General features: G+C 37.3%; 1 protein-coding gene across 1 annotated transcript in view; it reads left to right on the plus strand.

The window, feature by feature from the left end:
* ALG12 (ALG12 alpha-1,6-mannosyltransferase) overlaps nucleotides 1-14,574 on the plus strand; it is a 15,416-nt gene extending 842 nt beyond the window's left edge. The window contains exons 2-10 of the mRNA XM_057378994.1: nucleotides 3,274-3,463; nucleotides 3,650-3,782; nucleotides 4,303-4,476; nucleotides 5,855-6,049; nucleotides 7,351-7,454; nucleotides 7,911-8,134; nucleotides 8,863-9,032; nucleotides 9,217-9,292; nucleotides 13,273-14,574. Coding sequence (XP_057234977.1) covers nucleotides 3,299-3,463; nucleotides 3,650-3,782; nucleotides 4,303-4,476; nucleotides 5,855-6,049; nucleotides 7,351-7,454; nucleotides 7,911-8,134; nucleotides 8,863-9,032; nucleotides 9,217-9,292; nucleotides 13,273-13,504 — 1,473 coding nt within the window. The 5' untranslated portion in view covers nucleotides 3,274-3,298 and the 3' untranslated portion in view covers nucleotides 13,505-14,574. The remainder of the gene's footprint in view (nucleotides 1-3,273; nucleotides 3,464-3,649; nucleotides 3,783-4,302; nucleotides 4,477-5,854; nucleotides 6,050-7,350; nucleotides 7,455-7,910; nucleotides 8,135-8,862; nucleotides 9,033-9,216; nucleotides 9,293-13,272) is intronic.
* Nucleotides 14,575-18,826: the final 4,252 nt, after the last annotated feature.

Here is an 18,826-nt window from a genome sequence, read left to right on the forward strand (position 1 = left end):
TCCCGGTGTCCCCCGCCGTGGCCCGGGTTGCCCGGGGACCATGTGGGCGCGGGGATGCCCATGTGGGTTGGATATGGGTTGAGAGCATTCTGCAGGTTTCTGCTCTAGAGTGACATTTCTTTCTCTATACCTTCGGTCTGGTAGTGCCCCACACTCGATTTCCTGCCTCAACTTTCTCTTCTCTTTTTGTCTTAGATTGGTTAGTTTGGTTTGTTTTTTTCCCCAGCCAATTCTCAACTCATGAGGAAGCAAATATAAGAATAATCAGGGTGCAGTTTTTTCCTAATAGAAGATGAAAAGCAATCCGAGAAACTACAAGGTTTAAATCTGACATCATTGAGGTGTTGACTGTAGAGCAAAGTTGGAAGAGCTATTAAAGGATAGGGAAAAAGCCATGAAAATTTAAGATAATTTAAAAGAGATTTTGCCAAAGCTAGATCGAGCTAAAGAGGGAAGACCTTATGGTGGGTTGCACTTGGTGATTCTGCTTGGATGCCTCTGTGAGGGGCAGAGTGAAATGACTCCGTAGACAGATTTAACATGCAATTTGGCTGCCAAACTCTTTTCTGAAGAGTGTCTGAAAAATGTAAGTGATAAAGTTATGGTAGGTTCTACATGGGAAGAGTAAAAAGTCTATTTGAATTAATGATACTTCCACTGAAAAAAGTATAGAACAGCAACAAATCATTTTTGATGGAAGTACCTCAGCTTTTTTTTTTTTTCTTTTTTTTTTACATAAAAAGCCAATTTTTCCACCCAGTTTAATACCAAGAAAAGATGTATTCTTTGTGTTAAAACCACCTGGTCTTCTGTGATTCAGTCTTGATGTAGGTACCAGGGGGGAGTCCATTTGTGTGTGTTGTAAAGGCCTGAGGAAGATTCTTCTGAAATTGCCAAAATAATCAATGGASAAGCCTATACGTATTTGTTTATCATTATTCTTCTAAATGCAATAAATTATTTTTATTAAGTGAAAATCTGTTTCTGTGGTTTTGGCATTTAAAAAATAAAAAACTATACTCCAAGTATTTTTTTTTTGATATAGCAAATATATTTTAATCATCAAATTCGGTGTCTGCCTGTCTTGATAAATTCTACTTAAATTTTGATGCTTGTCAGTATCAATTTTCAACAGAACAAGTTCTCTTGAGTCTTGACAAGACCACTGAATTTATTAGGCTTTATCTCAGAAAGCTGGGTGTTGTTGTCATGCTTTGTTTTTTTATCTTCTAGCATGTTTCCCTTCAGGGAATTCCACTATTTATAATGCATGTAATTATCTTCAAGATGTACAAGTATGTTGGCATGCTTACTTTCTTCAGGGATACAAAAGGGTTGGACTGAACAAGATTTAAAAAAAAAAAAAAAGTTGTGATAAACTGTGTGTGGAGATATGTAGCTTCACTTTCATTCTGATTGAGGAAGTTGGGCACTGATTACTCATGTGGTTATCAGCTAMAGATACCAAGAGCACGCTGTGTTGTAGATCAGAGGATAATGAATGAAGTATTTATAGGTGAAGGTAACACCTCTTTATTATGCAGCTGATGTAGGTAAGAAGGAGAAAAACTGAGCTTCTTGGCACTAGGGGTTTACTGGGTCCTAAAAATACCTGCAGTGTTAAGAAGCTGTGGATTGGGAGTCAGGAATACCTATCTTGCTGGTGAATATGCTGTTGCACCTGATGCATGTGTGCAGCAGTGGATTGAGCCTTCAGTGTCTTTTTTCCTCAGTTAAGGTTGACCAGAAGCATGAGATTCCTCTGCATTTATTGGAAGAATTCAGCAAGATTGCCTTCTACAGACAAGACTTTGTGCAAGATAAATTGACCTGATCGGGGTCTTAATTCCTGCTAGTCATTCTTTGAGGTGCTCCTGATGTCAGTACCATACCTCTTCTTCTACAGCTGTGGGAAAAGAATTCTCTTGTAGCATAAACCATCTTTATCCATTCTTGAAAAGAAGTAATACTAGGCACAGGTTAAAAAGACTTCCCACTTCCAGGGATGAAGGATATGTTTAGACTCCTGACAATGCTCTTTGAGCCCAGGCTTAGAGCTTCAAGCACAGTTTGTAGCAGACGGAATCATCAGAAAAAGAGATGCAGTTAGTGAGGTATTTAATATCATGATACATGCAATTTACAGGAAATACACAGATTTCAGAATTTATTGGTGCTAGTTGTGAACATAAGAAACACAAGCTCACTCTTGTTTTTACTAATGAGCAGCACAAGCATCAGTTCAGGAAGCTCTAGGAGGCAGTTGCTAAGTRATCCTAGGAAATCTGCCAACTAACTTATCTGTTTGATGGACATATTTAGACCAAAACTCAGGAAAAAACATCTCTAAACAAAACCCCAGTTGTACCTTGAAAGCGCTGGTTTTGAAKTTTAGTTTCTGTGAGAATAGAGCAAGAATGACAATTACCAAAATCTCCTGTCTTTTATTAGATAGTAAACTTAAAAAGAGTGGAGAGCATAAATTAAAAGAACATGAAATACATGTGCTTTGGCATCACCTGGACATGCARTTATATCATAATGATAAAATATAACATAAATATGGTAGCCATTAGAATGGCTCAGTGGTGTTGTGAGATGAACCACTAGGGAGAGGTGGCCTTTGTTTCTGGGTAGAAGTGTGAAGTATGGGGTGCAGACTGTCTCATGCCATAGTCACATGTGGCTGCCAGGGGAGATTTGTTCTTCTCTGCCTGAGTCCAGACCCAGCTGCTGGCAAACTTGGGAGATCRGAGTGCTCTGTTCTGAGTAATTTCTCATCCTCGTGGGTCCTGTCCCACTGTTTCTGGAGCCCTGAACAAGCAAGATAGTATGTTCTAAAGATCATGTGTCAATCCAGTGTGCAGTTAAAGTGAGARTAAATTACAAAACCGTAGTCCCGCAAAGCACAGACATAAATGAGGTGACAGTCTCAGCAGTGGTGGCATAATGGAATGCAAAGGGATATACACTCTTCATGGGTTCATGTTCAGGGTTCATGTTGTCTTGAGATTTTTTTAGCTGAAAATTAAAGTGGTTACATTTACAGAGAGTGGCATAAATTACTAAATGCTTCCTGAATAATTTTTGACTACCTTAATTCATTGAATGTAGTAAAAAACTTCCTGGATTATTTGATTTCTTAGTCTTTGTTTAAACTTTTTGRCTAGTGTAGTATTTTTTCCTTGCATTGTCAATCTTTTTTTTCTGGTTGCACACCTAATGCCATGTTATTAATGTAATTTCTTTTTATTTTCTTTTTAATAATAATAGAATATATGTGAATTTCAAACTCAAGATGGCTCAGAAGAGGAGCTCAAGTGGGCGGTCATTCCCACTGCTGCTGCTGCTTATTGTTGTGGCCTTTGTTCATTTAACTGTCTGTCCTTTTACAAAAGTGGAGGAAAGCTTTAACCTACAAGCTATCCATGATGTGGTATACCACCAGCTGGACTTGGATAAGGTAATTGGAAAGGAATGTCTTCATTTTTGGGCACAGTTTTTTGAGGTGCTCCTGATGTCAGTCCCATACCTCTTGTACTACTGTGGGAAAAGGATTCCCTGCAGTATGTGTAGAATCAATGTGGTGTGAATGTGATTTATTTTCCCTTGTTTCTGATTTGCTTATTTTTGCCTCTCCTTTTTGCAGTATGATCATCAYGAATTTCCTGGAGTTGTCCCAAGAACATTCCTTGGGCCAATCTTTATTGCTGCTCTTTCTAGTCCAGCCATCTACGTACTTTCTGTGCTACGAATGTCCAAGTTTTACTCCCAGCTGATAGGTATGAGAACTTCAAATCCTCAGAGAAGTCGCCCTTTRCTGCATCAGTGAAAACATTGTTGCTACACGCAGTGTTTAGATCAGTGGCTAAATTGTTTTGCTCTTCCTCCATGAGGGAAAACCCAAACTGTGGGACTTGATGATGGCATGGCCATTCTGCTCCCTCTTTGGGGAGTAACTAACAGCACACAGARAGTCTGTGCTAACAAAGTGGTGTAGGAAAAGCAAGCGTGTCAAATGTCTTCAGAGAGTGCATTACCATGTACGCTTCAGAAAGATTGTTAACTTCTGMATGGAAGTACTGACCTTTGTGCAGAACTACGAGACAAGTTAAAAGTAGATGAAAATAGATAAAATAAATGGAGTTTTGTTTGGGCTTTTGTTTCTTTAAAGGTGATAAATATTGTGATACCTTAAATGTTAATCTTCAGAACATCTTCCATTATATTATATGATATGGCTGTTTATCAGTGATCCATTCGATACTACTCTTTAATTGCCATTTTTTATTCTCCTTATAGTTCGAGGAAGTTTGGGGCTCAGTGTGATTTACACATTATGGAAGCTACAGAAAGAAGTTAGAAAACAGTTTGGAGCAACTACAGCATCAATCTTCTGTCTCATCACTGTTACTCAGTTTCATTTGATGTTTTACTGTACAAGAACCCTCCCTAATGTGTTTGCACTTCCTTTTGGTGAGTATTTCATGGGAAAAAAAATACAATCTAAAACTTTTCAAATGTATCAGTAGTTAAACCACAGGAAAAGTATGGTCAGACTGAATTAACCTACCTGCTTGATTAAATTGTGTGATAACAAGACTGGAAAGCTTGAGATTTCTTTCTCTTTTTTTTTACCACATATGCTTACAATGACTGTTGAATCGAGTTTTGTTGAATCTGAGTATATGTGGATTTTGTCCAATGGCTTTGATTAGCTAGAGGTTTGAGTACACATATCTAATGCATAGAGCATAGACCTAAAAAAGGCACAAGATACAGCTGTGAATTTTTTTATTACAAAATTTACRCTGTTAAAATGTTCTGCACAGGAAACAACTTTCTCATGAGACTCTGGAAGAAACTCCTATTGCAATGTCTCCACCTTCCTCTTCCAAAGTTGTTTACAAATGCAGCAGTTTGTACATATAAAGTAAAAAAAAAATTAAAAATCAAAGTCAAAACCCTTCTGTACATACACAGTTTCCCCCCAGATCTCATGAGAAGGAAAATTCATCACATGTGAGAAATATTGAGTCACTAAATGTTTCAGTGTAAGTTTTTCAGCTAATAAAATTGTGAGGTTGATGTAAGAACCTGTATGGATCAGAACTGAGAAACAAAGTAAAAGCAGATGAGTTGCCAGGTAAACACTGTGTAGTAATAAATGTCCTAGAAAATTTCTGCAGGTATTAAAAAATATAAGTTGTTCCATAATTTTGTACTATTGGTATTTCATGTGTTTTCCTTGTGATCATGGCCACTTTACTGTGCAGCGATTTAAAGTGAACAAGTAGAGACAACTTCATCTGTAGGGATCTAGTCTGTCCCACMTAATCATGCAAATGAATTTATAGATCCTTCTCCCTCAGTGGTAATATGTAGTCATATTTTCCTATTTGAAATGGGTTATCATGAATATAGAATATACTTATCCAAGAGAATAAACTAACTGCTCAATTGATACAGAGGAGTAATAATTATGAATTGTAGTTTGAGAGCCTTTTGTGAGGCTCAAACACCCTTAAGGTTTGTTTTTCTTCTTTCCCTCCTCAAAAGCTATTAAATACACTGTCTAGAAAGAGTTCCCATGTGCKTCTTCTGTGGTTATACTTTTCCTAATTACTTAAGCAATAACAGTATAAAGCTGTGCATTGTTCTAAATTACATTTCTCTAACAGAGGAAGAATTTCTGGACTAGAAATGGTAGGAAGACCAAGAGAAGATTGGTGGGAAGCTAGAGGAACAAGAAAATAGCGTTAAGTGTTGCCCTTTAGAAAATGAATAATTTAGTACATTGTTTTTTGGGGATTTTTTTATTTAGGGTTTTTTGGTTTTGTTTTTTATTTTGCAGTTCTCCTGGCATTGACATTTTGGATACAGCAAAAACAAAGGCCATTCATTTGGTTCTCAGCTTTGGCAATTATAGTCTTCAGATCAGARCTCTGCATATTCTTAGGCCTCATGCTCCTGGTGACATTATTAACTAAAAGAATCTCTATTTACAAGGTGCTTTCTCATGCTGTCCCTGCTGGAATTTTYTGGTTGGGTAAGTGTTTGCTTGGAAGAAAGCAAATGACATTGAATTCAAGAGAAGCCTGGAGTTTTGACTGCTTTATCTGGTGAATGGCTCTTAAGGCTTTTTTTTTGGTGGGGGTAGGGGGGTGTTGTGGGGTTTTTTTGTTTTGATCTGATTCTATTTGATAATAATATGACAAGATTCTTTATTTCTTCGAGAATTTCTGTGTGAGGAAATAAGTGTGCACAGAGCAGGGAAAGCCTGCTGTCTGTGGCCTCTGTCTCTGGATGCTCACAGTRTAATGTCCTGATCTTAAAGAGGCTTAGAGGTGCAAGATGACTTCAGTGTAATTAGTCCCTGGCTGTAGCTACTTGTGCATATTATCAGTTGTAGTATCTATTGCCATGGTGATAAGCTGAATCCCAGGATAAAATACAAGGGTGTGACAGAGATACCAAGTAAGAAGGCTCTGGKGAGAGTTACAGTTCAGCTGTTCCATTATTAAATTAAATTTAACAGCTTAAGTGATCTCCATGCTAGAGAGGTTGAAAAATCTCCTTGTCTCTGCTCATCCGTGGAAGACCCATGCATATATGCACATAAATACTCTAAGCTGCTCTGCCAGCCTTCCTAATTAAAATACTGTTGTCAGATATGATGATGACCCCTGGCAGTGGGCTGTCCCTCGCAGAGAGAGCAGAATAGAAACACTAAACAATTATGCCATGTGCATTTGGAGGCACCTCACAATGTARGAGTTTGGAGGTCCAATGGGAAATTAATCACTGGCCCTCCCATTTCCTTAAAATACAAAATCCTTAAATACCAGAGCAGTTTTCACAATGCTGAKTGGAGGGAGATGGGGCTGACAGTTTTGCTGCTTTTTTTTGCCTTTTATTCCTTATCTTCCTTTTCCCTCCACCTAATAAATAGTAGCAAACTTTGTGATTCCTTTTGCAACTTAACAGCTGTACAAYAAAAAGTTAGTACTATTTGAAGTTACTTGAGCTTCTTATCATTCATTATATTTAATGCTCTTAATACTCTTTTAAAACACTTTTGTCTCACCTGGGGTTGGAGTGGTGCGAATCCCAAGTGGATTCATATCTAACATGCTTCTCCTAAGGCTTCTATTAAGAAGTGCCTCCTTTCCCTGCATTTCTCCTGCAAGACAGACATATCCAGCCTCTCTGTGGTTTTGGGTGAAGCTTACAATGCATGTTTCAGTTTTGTTGGTCTCATTGTGCTGTATATGTTCTATTTGGATGTTTTAGTATGCTTTTCCCTTGGTTTTTAATTTATGCAGATTTGTGTCTCTTTAATCCTTCTAGGGCTAACAGTTGCTGTGGATTCTCTATTTTGGAGGCAACTTGTGTGGCCTGAGGGGAAAGTGCTCTGGTATAACACAGTTTTAAACAAAAGTTCCAACTGGGGAGTATCCTTTGAAACATCCAGGGAAAAAGAACACTACCAGCCAAAGCAAAGACTTGATGTAACTTAGTCCTGACACTCAGTTGGGGTGTTAGATTCTACTTTTATTGTTTGAAACTCATGAGGCAATCTCTGTTTTTTAGACATTTCTACAAGTTTTAAGTTTCCTCTTCTTTTTTCCTTGCCACTTYGTGTTCTGCCAATGTAAAACCATGTTTCTTCCTCTTGGTTGTTCATGTTGCCCATCATTAGTGCCATTTGATGTCCCTCTGTTGGGTGATGTGACTGTAGTTAAGCAAGTGCTTTTAGTTCTCCAAAGATAAGGAAAGAAACAAAAGGCTGGAAGAATGTGTATACAAAAACTAGACTGCATATTTGCAAAATGTGTSCATACTAATGTAAAGAATAGCTACTTTACTTGTTAGCAGTCAAAATATCCTTAACTCTTCTCACCTTGAAGACCTCCCCCTTCTTGTGGTATTTCTATTCAGCCCTGCCTCGTGCTTTGGGATGCAGCATTATATTTGTACCTTTAGGTGTAACTGAAAAGAGAACTCGGATTTTACTTTTGCCAGCACTGGGCTTTATTTTCTTGTATTCGTTTCTCCCACACAAAGAACTGCGTTTTATCATCTACACTTTCCCTGTCTTCAACATAGTAGCTGCTAAAATGTGCTCACGAATGTAAGTTCAGAATCCTGTATGTTTGTTGTTTTTTTCTTAAACTGAAAATGCAAAAGAAAAACTAATATTACTATTTTTATGCACTTTTTTCCATCTTGAACTCTGGATCATACTGAAATGTTCATATGCTGTAGAAAGAAGGTCAAGGTCMTTGTCCATTTGACTGCAGAGAGAAGTGGAAACAGAAAAGTTAAATGCTTTGACAGGACCAAGTCTGGAGCAGAGTTGAGAATAAAGCCCTGATTTTACTGTTATGTTGTTACAATGCAGTTTATTTTTTCTACCAGAAAAAAGACACATTCCAGTGTACTTCTGTGCTGTTAACATAACTTACTTCAGGAGATAGTTTAATACACAGGTGAGGCTTATGAAACATGGAATTAAATAGTTATGTTTGGATATATTGAGTAAATAAATTGAAGCTGAGTTTAACTTCTTTGAAAAAGAATACATTCATACCTAAAGTTTTATACACAGAAATACTTAGCGTTGTCAATAAGTTTGTCTTAGCCTTATTAATGACAATATTGTMATTTAAATGTCACTAGAAGTTAATCCTCTAGAAATTGGTAATAAATACCAGTAATACCATACAGGATTAATGTATTCATTAGTGTTCATTATCTAGAAGTGGAGTTTCCATAGCAGTTAGTGACCAGTATATAAAGAAAGAAAAGAAAGAAAGAAAATAACACTTTATTCTTCCTTGCTTTTCTCTTCCTCAACAGTCTAAATAATTACCGGAGATCCTGGCTGTACAAACTTGGATCTTTCTTTATTATAATACATTTTCTAGTTAATGCTGTGTATTCAGGAACATCTTTATATGTTTCACATTTCAATTATCCTGGAGGAGTGGCAATTCAGAAGTTGCATGAGTTGGTACCTTCAACAGCAGGTATGTAAAGTTGTTGAGGTATGTTCACCTAATTTTAATTCCAGTATGTCTTTTCAAGCACTGAATACTGCTTATTCAAACTTGGTACACRCATCTTTTTTGTTGCTGTTTTGTTAATTTATTATTGATCAGAGTGTTCTTAAAAGAATTTTCAAACTGTATTATATTTTCTTTATTTATGTAGATGTCTCTGTTCATATTGATGTGGCTGCAGCGCAAACAGGAGTTTCTCGGTTTCTGGAAATCAATTCTGATTGGAGGTATGTTCTGAGTGAGGGATTTTGATCTGAAGACAGTAGCCTGTGTTTTCCTTTTTTGGCATATGCTCAGGGACAGGCTTTGCAAATACAGTTTTTGGTACAGCATATTTATTAAACCAGCTCAAGAATAATGTGAATCTTCAGATAATTTTTGATGTCTGCAGTGCTGCCATTTCAGAATCAAAGCACTGCAGGGTTTTTTCATTGTTTTGGTTGATTTCTGATTTGCCTAAATAGCATAGAATATTTCAAAGAATAAGAGGAAATGGCCTCAAGTTGTGCCAGGGGAAGTTTAGATGTGATACTAGCAAAAATTCCTTCATGGCAAGAGTTGTCAAGCATTGGAAAAGGCGCCCAAGGAATTTGTGGACTCACCATCCCTGGAAGTGTTAAATAATGTGTAGACATGGTACTTGGGGCCATGGTTTAATGGTGGACGTGGTGGTGGTGCTAAAGTGATGATTGGGTTTGATGCTCTTAGACATCTTTTCCAACCTTAAAGATTCGGTGATTCTAAAGACATCAGAAACAGCACAGAAATAGTTAGTTAACCAAAATTTACACCAATATATTTAATGCAGCTAGGTTTTATACCCCACTACACCTTGTGAAACAGAGCTGTTCTTGGCAAAACAGATTGTATAAAGATTAGTTTGAATGATGTGTAGCAATGTGACACTTATGTACATTTTAATATAGAAAGTATGTTTTTAGGTGGAACATCCTTCATGTAGATGGCATTGAAGTTGCTGCTGTGAAGACGTTCATTAGCTCTGAGAGAAGGCTGTTGAGTGCTTTTTTGCTATGACCAGGAGGGATACATACTTTTAAGAGCTGGAATATTGGAATGAATAGTAGGAGACATTGTGGAATGGCATAATTTGCTTTTCAGGATGTAAACCAAAAAATAGGCACCTTTCTGACTCTTATGCCTACCTCTTCTGCTGAAGCATAGGTTTTTAGTTTAAATGAAAATTGTCTTAATGAAAATGATTCATTGGAAGGTAACACAAAGCCTCCCTTCATACTGCACAAAACAAAAGCAATACAAACAGATTTTGGTTTAAGAAATGCTCTGAGCATGGAGTTCTTTTTTCCCAGTTACAGTATTTAGGATCAGATGAACAAACATAATTTAATTATAATTATGTTTTGAGATAAAAGTACTTTGGAAATAATGCAGAAGGGGAAAGAATCTTTCTGGGGAAATTACAAAAATCATCGATCTTGCTCTGCCTTATTTTATTTCCAAGCATTCTCATTGATGGTACAGACTGTTTAAAGCCTTCACAATTACCTGTCTACTGTTAATTTCAAATTGGGTTTTTTAATGTTGAATCTAAAGGAAGTCTTAAGCCATGAATCAAGAGGAGACATTAAGCTGTTAGAGTACAAGAGATAGAATGTGTGTGATAGCTAGAATGTTTCAATCTTCATATACTTGAATACACACACTACTCTGAATACAACTCTACTCTCTAAATAGTGCTTAATTTCAGTGAGCWTTTTGAGTTGGTGAGTTTTGGATTGCTTTGGGCTTGTAAGGCTTTAGTGTAGTGGGATTGGAAGGTGAATGAATAATATCCCTGTCACTGATGGATGTTTCATAGTATTGAAGCTACAGAGCAGCTTCTCTCTCACTTTTATCTGTACTCAGCAAAACAAAGCCTCAAGGAAGGGCTGATTCATCATAAAGTTTCACATTAAAAAAATCAGGCCAGATCCACAACTGCACATTATACACAGGACTACCACTTTGTCTGACAGCACAGTAGTGCAAAGTTTAGTGACACCAGCTGTTCATTTTCTCTTTGTCCAAGAAAGTGACAGCCTTTCAGATGGGTGAAAACTCATGTAACATCTTCATAGCCAGTGTATGTCAGGTGAAACAGATAGGGATGGGGTGGCTATGAAGGCTGATGATTCATCGGATAACTGCAATCCATAAATAAAAGTGTCTTAAAGTTAACAGCTTTCAGTAGTGTGCTCAGATTAGATCTACTTGCCTCAAGAAAAATGCAAGCGATCTATTATTTTTCTTCAAAGGGTGATTGAAAGGAGCTTGATGCAGGTTCTTACACAGAACAGGTGTTACAATCTTGTCTTCAATTAGTGCAGTCTCTTTGAACCCTGAATAAATATGCTGTGTAAGCTTAAAGTATTTAAAAATAATAAAATTCAGAAATGCTTGCAGCCAGATGAAAGGCCTTTTACTTGCTGATGAAGAAAATGCAAAATTAGTAGTTGTTAAGGTTGTTACAAAGTATGCTGTTCTTCTGCCAGTTTAGATGCATGTACCGACCTAAGGGGTACTGTGATATTTTTGGAAGTAGCAGGTGAAATCAGCTTGCAATTGTTTTAGAAGAAGAAAACACCTGTTCAGTGTGCAAAGTAATTCTGTATTATATGGTGTATTTGGTGACACCTCTGAATTCTGTCAACCTGGGGTCTTAGTTCTGAGTTGCCAAAATTTTAGTTAAGRATCCACACAAAACCTCTAGTTTGCCATAAAGTATTTCCTGTAAATATCTTTAAGTTAATGGGTGCCCTGTAAGGSAGCATTACAAAAATAATCAAGATTTTTTTTCAGGGAATTTAGTCAGATGAGAGATCAGGCCTGCAAAGACACATGTTGCCAAAGATGCAGGCTGGATTTCATCCTAGGTGCATTTCAGTGTAGGTGGGGCTGGGACTGCACCACTTCCCTACCAGTGTCCACGTCTGCAAGGAAAGTCACAGATACCTTGAGTAAGGTGCCTGTGAAATGTGTGCAAGGGTTAAGGTGCCTAAGAAAAGGAGCTCCAGGTGCTGGTAGAAAGCAGAATAGGGCAACARAAAAGGTGAAGAATGGGGCACTGCTCTTCACAAAGGTTACAGAGCCTAACAGTGAACTCATGGAGTGTTTTGCAGTGAATTTACCTCTTCTCCTTTGAAGTTGCTGTACTGAGGAGTCAATCAGGCTGCCATGTCCAGCATGAATATCCTCATCCTTAGGCTATAAATTACACATGACTCTCCTAAGTGAATGAGTAAATAACCATTGTGAAGTAGAACCATATCCCCATAAGATGGTGAGGGAGATCTGTCTCAATTCCTAGAAGATTAAAGGGGTTCATACAGCTCTTAAGAGATAATAATTTCACTGAAATTTGGGCGTAGATCAGATGAGAAGTGGCTGAACCTAGATCTTGCACATCCCTGCCAAAGGGCTGTCACTTGTTTTCCCATCCTGTAAATTCCCTCAGTAGCTAGATTGAACATAAATCCTTTTAAGAAATAATTTATGTAAGTGTACATAATAAATTATCCTAGAACTCAGTAGTTACTTTTCTATTATTTTTTAAAATTATTTTATATATCATTTATATGTATTCTGGTATGTAAATAGTTTATAAAAGCTGACCCAAAGTGACCTGCCCAACCATGCAGTAGATCAGGGAACTGAACTTAGAAATATAAACGCCAAGTTAGTACTGTAATTGCCAGGCTCTTTCTTTCCTTCAGTGTTCAAGGAGGTCTTTTCCCTGCCATTCTCTGAGGCTCCTACTCTAATATATGACTACCAGACGAAAAAGGTTTCTGCGAAAATACTACATAATGTATTTTTTAGAATTACTGAAAAAAAAGCTGAATTTCTCCAAATGCAATTATTTTAGAATAAAACTTAAATATTGGTCCAGTTTCCTATAGTCTTAGGCTTTGGTGTCCTTTCTCCACTGAATTTAAATAGGGAACTAGTAAGAAATTTTCTAGGAGTTGTGATTTATATCACAATAGCAGCAGAAAAACTTGCATGGAATGACCCAGTCACTAAAGTCTTTAAAAACACTATTTGCTCCTCTGGTACTATTTAATYAGGAGATGTAACTGAGAATGTGAGTTCCTTTTGTTTCATCTTGGATGCCAAATGCATCTGTGATAATGGCCATGTATAATAGGTAGAGCAAGGAATAAAAATAAACCTTCTTTATTCTTTACAGGTATGACAAAAGAGAAGATGTTAAACCAGGAGACCAGTTGATGTTTTCTTACACACATATACTGATGGAAACAAATCCTCTTCAAATATCACACTACAAGACAACCCACAGACCACTGGCAAATATACCTGGCATCAGTAAAATTGGGTTGAACCTTACCTCACTACCTCCTTTTACTTTAAACTTGAAACCAAAATTGGTACTGTTGGAAAAACTTCCTCTATCATCTTGACAATGAAATTAAGTAAGTCTTTTGATGGGATTTTGCTGATGACTGAACTATATAAGACATTCCGGCACTGCAACTCAGCTTCGGTGGAAAAGCACGGAAAACCTCTGTACTGTACTGATTGGTATTTAGCTCTGTCCTGTTCCTTACATAAAGATTACAGTGCATTCCTAGTCAGCATATACTCAGTATACGGAGTTGTATTGTTAGATATGTTTGAGAGAGGYTGCACAATTTTAGTGATATTAAAGTATAGTTTGGTAGTCTTGTTTCATCATGTAGCACAGATATGTCCTAACTGTCCTATATAAAATACAAAATCAACAGGTTCGTGTTACAGCAGTAATTTGATCTGTAATATATGTGTGCAAAGATGTATTACTTAATGTATTTGCAGGATTGTAACCCCCTCAGTTGTCAGATTGCCTGTGTGAAACCCAATGATGTTATCAACATAGGAAAGCCATATTCATTGTACCTTCGTCATAATACCTTATTGTGCCCTGTAGGGTACCAAACTTATGAAACATTCACTTAAAAGCAGTTGGACCTCTTGAAGCACTGTTTCATAAGATTTAAGTACTAAGGATGATTATGTTYATTCCAACAGTTCATGAAAAAGGAGTAAATTGGATTTCCCAGGAAAAAYAATTTTTAAAAGAATGTTTCCCCTCTTCTGCTGTAATGATATCTAATTTGCAGTGCAAAAATTTACCTATGAAAATATTCACTTTAAGACAGGTGYTTTTTTCTTTTTTTTATTAAGTAATCCCTCTGGAAAGGAGTACTCTAATGTGCCATGTGCTGCATTCTATAAAATAGAAAAAGATTGCATGCTCTGTAGTTTCTTTAGTAGTTGCTTTTGTTAAGGATGTCTGCTTAGATTGCTGAGTGGAACAAGGGAAAAAAGTCAGAATTCTGGTTAGGGCCAGCTGTAATACCACAGAAGCTCCATTAGTGTAAAATACCAGAATTGCTGAAATTATCATGGGCAGAAAACTATTCCTTGCTGACTGAAAACTTGAGTAAAATATGATTAAGGAATAAAGTGTTTCAAGTTTTTTTTGTTTTAACTTTTGTACTTGCTTGATTCAGAACTACCTTTACCTATGTATGTTTCAGTTTTTGGGACCATGTTTTCTTTTTATCCTCTACRTTATGTATCAGAGGAACTGATCTGCTGGGGTGGAGCCTGCTCCCCCGTGGGTGGCTGTTGTTGCCCAGGCTTCCTCAGGCTGGGCAGATCTGGCAAAGGCAAGCTGCAGAACTTGTTGGTCTAGTCTCTGACTGCTCTTGAAATTTAAATCATTCAAGTATTATCTATTTGACTTTGTCTCTGGAAGAAAACTTAGCTTCCTCCAGAGCCAGTTGGAACATCAAACAAGTGACAAGAGACAGAAGGAAATACATGTGCAAATAGCTGCAGATTTGGAAACCATAGAAAGGAAAGCTTYTGATGAAGGATAGAGTTAGGCCTTCATTGTAACTCCCCCACATTGTAATCCACAACTCAAGAACCTAAACGAAAATTTATCCTGTCCAGGTGTGTACAACTGTCTGCACTGCTGCAGGTGTGTGGTTACAGGAACTTGCTTCAGAGAAAACCTAGGGCTCCTGTGCTTGCAGAATAGGCATCTCAAGCCACTGTCTGAAGTGGCACAGATTATGTAGACCTGAGGTATTTGAAGTTTCATCTTGCTGAATACCACACTCATATCATGGGTCAGGGCAGGTTCAAGTTGGATAATAGGAAAAAGTTCATCACTCAGAGGGTGACTGGGCCATGGAACAGGCTCCCCACATAACTGGTCATAGCACCACGCCTGACAGAATTCAACAAGTGTTTGGACAACACTCTTGGCCACATGGTGTGGCTCTTGGAGAAATGTCCTGTGCAGGACCMAGAGTTGAACTTTGATGAGCCTTGTGRGTCCTTTCCAACTCATGTTACTCTATGATTCTATGGATAACTGCCTCAAATACAGGCCATAGGCCATGAATATTACGGTGGCCCACACTAGGAGGAAGATGCAGCTGGCAAACCGGGATGAAGATTTTCCCCAAAGGCTGCTTTCAATATAACATACAGTCCTTGCAATAAAAAAAGTAAAGCCATCTCTCTCTTAAATGAATCTTTTCCAAGTCTTGTGTTACYTTTCTTTACTGCTGCAAGGACAATAGAGTGTTTTCCCCTTTAATATAAATTAATATTCAGTGTACTTGCATGGAAGAAAAAAGTGTGAGTTTAAGTTTCCTTAGATATAACAAGGCAGGAAGGAAGCCTCTCGCTCCTAAAAACTTGAAGGGGAGTATTACAAGTTCTTCTGCATTTGAGGGACATAGGAGGAAGTGTCAAGTTACAGAATGAATGGAAGGTAGGATGAGAAAGACTGAACACTTGGGGAAATTTCTGAAGGGACTTTAATAAATTTCTCATGCCTATTTGAGTTTTTAARAGAAAAATAACTTTTGACTTCACTGATTATACACCTGCCATAAAGTACAGCTTTTCTTAAGAAAAGCAGAAATAAGGCGAGCATATTTAATTACTTAATGTTGAATTAACATGAATAAAGCAAAAAGACAGATAGTGTAGTTCMTCTGTAATGCTGCTATAGAATGAGATTGATTTTAGGGTGAAGTGTTCAACTCCCTAGGGGTCAGCTGCTCTGCAGCATCATACATTACTCTTTCAAGTATGACTTGATTTCTTGCAAGCMATGCTTATTGCTGTAAAAAGTCCAACAGATTATTTGGACAAAAATATGTCACCATGTCATTTCACATAGAGAAGGCAACTAATCATTGTCTTATAGCCTGAGATTTAGTACTGTGTGTTATTAAACTAAATGAAGTAATTGCATGCAAAAAACGTTGTGGAACTCACCAACAGAAGACATTTCTGAAAGTAGAAATTGCTTCAAAATGAAGCTTAACTGAYCACTCTTGCATCAAGAATCAAAAGAACTAAAGATCAAGGAACAACTTCCAGTTCACAAAATCTCTATCAGAGCTGTGAAAAAATCAGACTATTTACCTTATACCTGCCCATAGTACTTGTTCTGGGTCTTCTCTCTCRAGAGCTAAACTGGAGTGAGGAGACATGGAGAATGATGTCAGATCCAATACAACCAAATACATTTATCTGCTACCACTGAGGAAAACCCAGAACATATCTCAGGTTCTTCCCTGGTCCATCTGTCACAACATAACCTTAATGCAATATATCTGTACACATTCTGAAACAGAGCACACTCCTTTTTCTCACTTTTTCACACATCCCCTCGGTGAGACTGGTTACAAATTCAGAACAAGACTGAGATTGTGCTGCCACTCCTGCAGTTACAGTTGTTCCAGGACAATTCTTACTTTCCTGAATACTGTTTTTCCCTTAATGTTAAGGAGCTTGAAAATTGATACAAGGTCGTAGCATTGGTTTGCTGTATCAATGTCAATGCAGGAGTGTTTCCTGCATTTGACAGCATATTTTCATAATTTATACAGAAATTCCAGAAATTAGTCTAGTGTTGCTTCCCTTTCTTTACTACTTGTGGTCTTCAATACTCCTACCACCACCCTCAAAGAAATTTCCTTCTAGCTTAGTATTCAAAGCCTCTTTCTTGTACAAGTGACTTCACTTTCTGTTGGCAAGAAAACTTTTCAACAAGCTGAGTTTATCATTGATGGAAGCCAGACAGTTTAGCCACAGCCATCTCAGTGAGCTGGTTACATAATTAGTCTCAACTAAGCAAAGACTAGTCTAATGAGGCTATTGAACAGTGATTCATGAAATGTATCACTATCTGCTTAACATGTGACACCAAAGATTAGAAGGGTATTTGCAAAAATTTCTTAAGGTAAATAACAAATACCTCTGCAAAGGGTTTCTTCATTTCCTATTTAAAAATGTATGATTTCTAAGTGTWATTGGACCATTTTGTATGCAGCTACTTATTTTAGATCAACTCGTTAGATAAACATGAACAACTCCAACTACTTTTGGTTGCTCATTTCAGACTTTTGCTTATTATAGAAAAGGCAGCCAGTGTTTCATCTGAAATTCTGTAGCTTACTGTCATGGACAGTCTTTCACCAATTCTGCTGTATTTCAGCTACAACTGCCCTTGGTTCTGTACCAAGGCTTCATCTGTGTCAGTTTGTGTCAAGTATAAAGTAAAAAATGCTGCCTGAAACAGAGTCCTTTCCTTTAAAACTACCAACTTAAGACATTGGAAGACATTAGTTCACAGATTAAACAAGAGTCAGGGACTGCTTAGGCAAAGATCCAGTCCTTAGAACCCAAGTTGATACCTCAGTTGGGGACATCACTGTGGTCACTATTTCTGGCTGGCATACTCATTTTATGAAAGCACTTTTGGGACAGCTTTGCAATGAAACCAAGGTAAAGAATCACTCTTGTTGCTAAGAATAAAGCAAAGAATGAATAAAGAAAAGAATGAATGTCTGTGAAACAGTAAAATGCTTAATTTATAAAATCAAAATGATTGGAAACTAGGAAATATTRTTTGTTAATTGTGTATTATATACATGTGTATTTATTTTTCCTGTTTGGAGGCACCAAAATGAAAGTTTAATATGATCAGCTCTGAAGAGTGGCAGAAAAAAAAAAGCTACTCTAAGGGAGAGATCTCAATTACTACTCAATTACCTACTCTGAGTAGTCATGAATTTAATCAATTACATCCTTATGTGGGTCTTGAAACAGTTCTAAYTGAGATTTCAGTTATTCATAAATTCAGAAGCTACTTTTAGGGAGCAAGGAGAAGCTATGAGTGTGCCTAGTAAATGCTCACTGACTAAATTATGCAAACATGCTTCTTTCCCTTGGACTTGGTGAGTAGGGAAAGAGGCCACATTTAAAGAGGCAAATGTGGGGAAGCATTGTCTCAGGTTTCTGGAGCATAATTACATCTCAACATTACATCCATTATATACCCATCACAAGACCTGAGTTTTTTGAAAAGGCTGTTGCAGATCTCTACTTCTTCCCCTTCCTACCTTTATTACTGCAAAGTATTTCTTGCTGTAGTGTGTAGTTGTTATACCTTCTATTTTTAAAAGAAGCAAAAGCTTTAAGATTTTTATAATGACCAAGTATCATCTACACTTTACTTTCTATGCTAGCACTAAAAAAAGTCTGCTTACTAAATTTATTTCTCAGGTTGCTAATGTACTAAAATTATCTGTTTAAGTGTCGCTGTTGCAGGGTCACATATTATGCATTAGGGAATTGTCTGCTGCCATAGGAATTGGTGCAGCACAAACTCAGGTCAATGAAAACTCCCAGTGTTTACAGCTTTATTA

Source organism: Malurus melanocephalus, unplaced genomic scaffold, assembly GCF_030028575.1.
Source record: "Malurus melanocephalus ecotype Western Australia unplaced genomic scaffold, MMel_1.1 scaffold_11, whole genome shotgun sequence".
NCBI lineage: Eukaryota > Metazoa > Chordata > Aves > Passeriformes > Maluridae > Malurus > Malurus melanocephalus.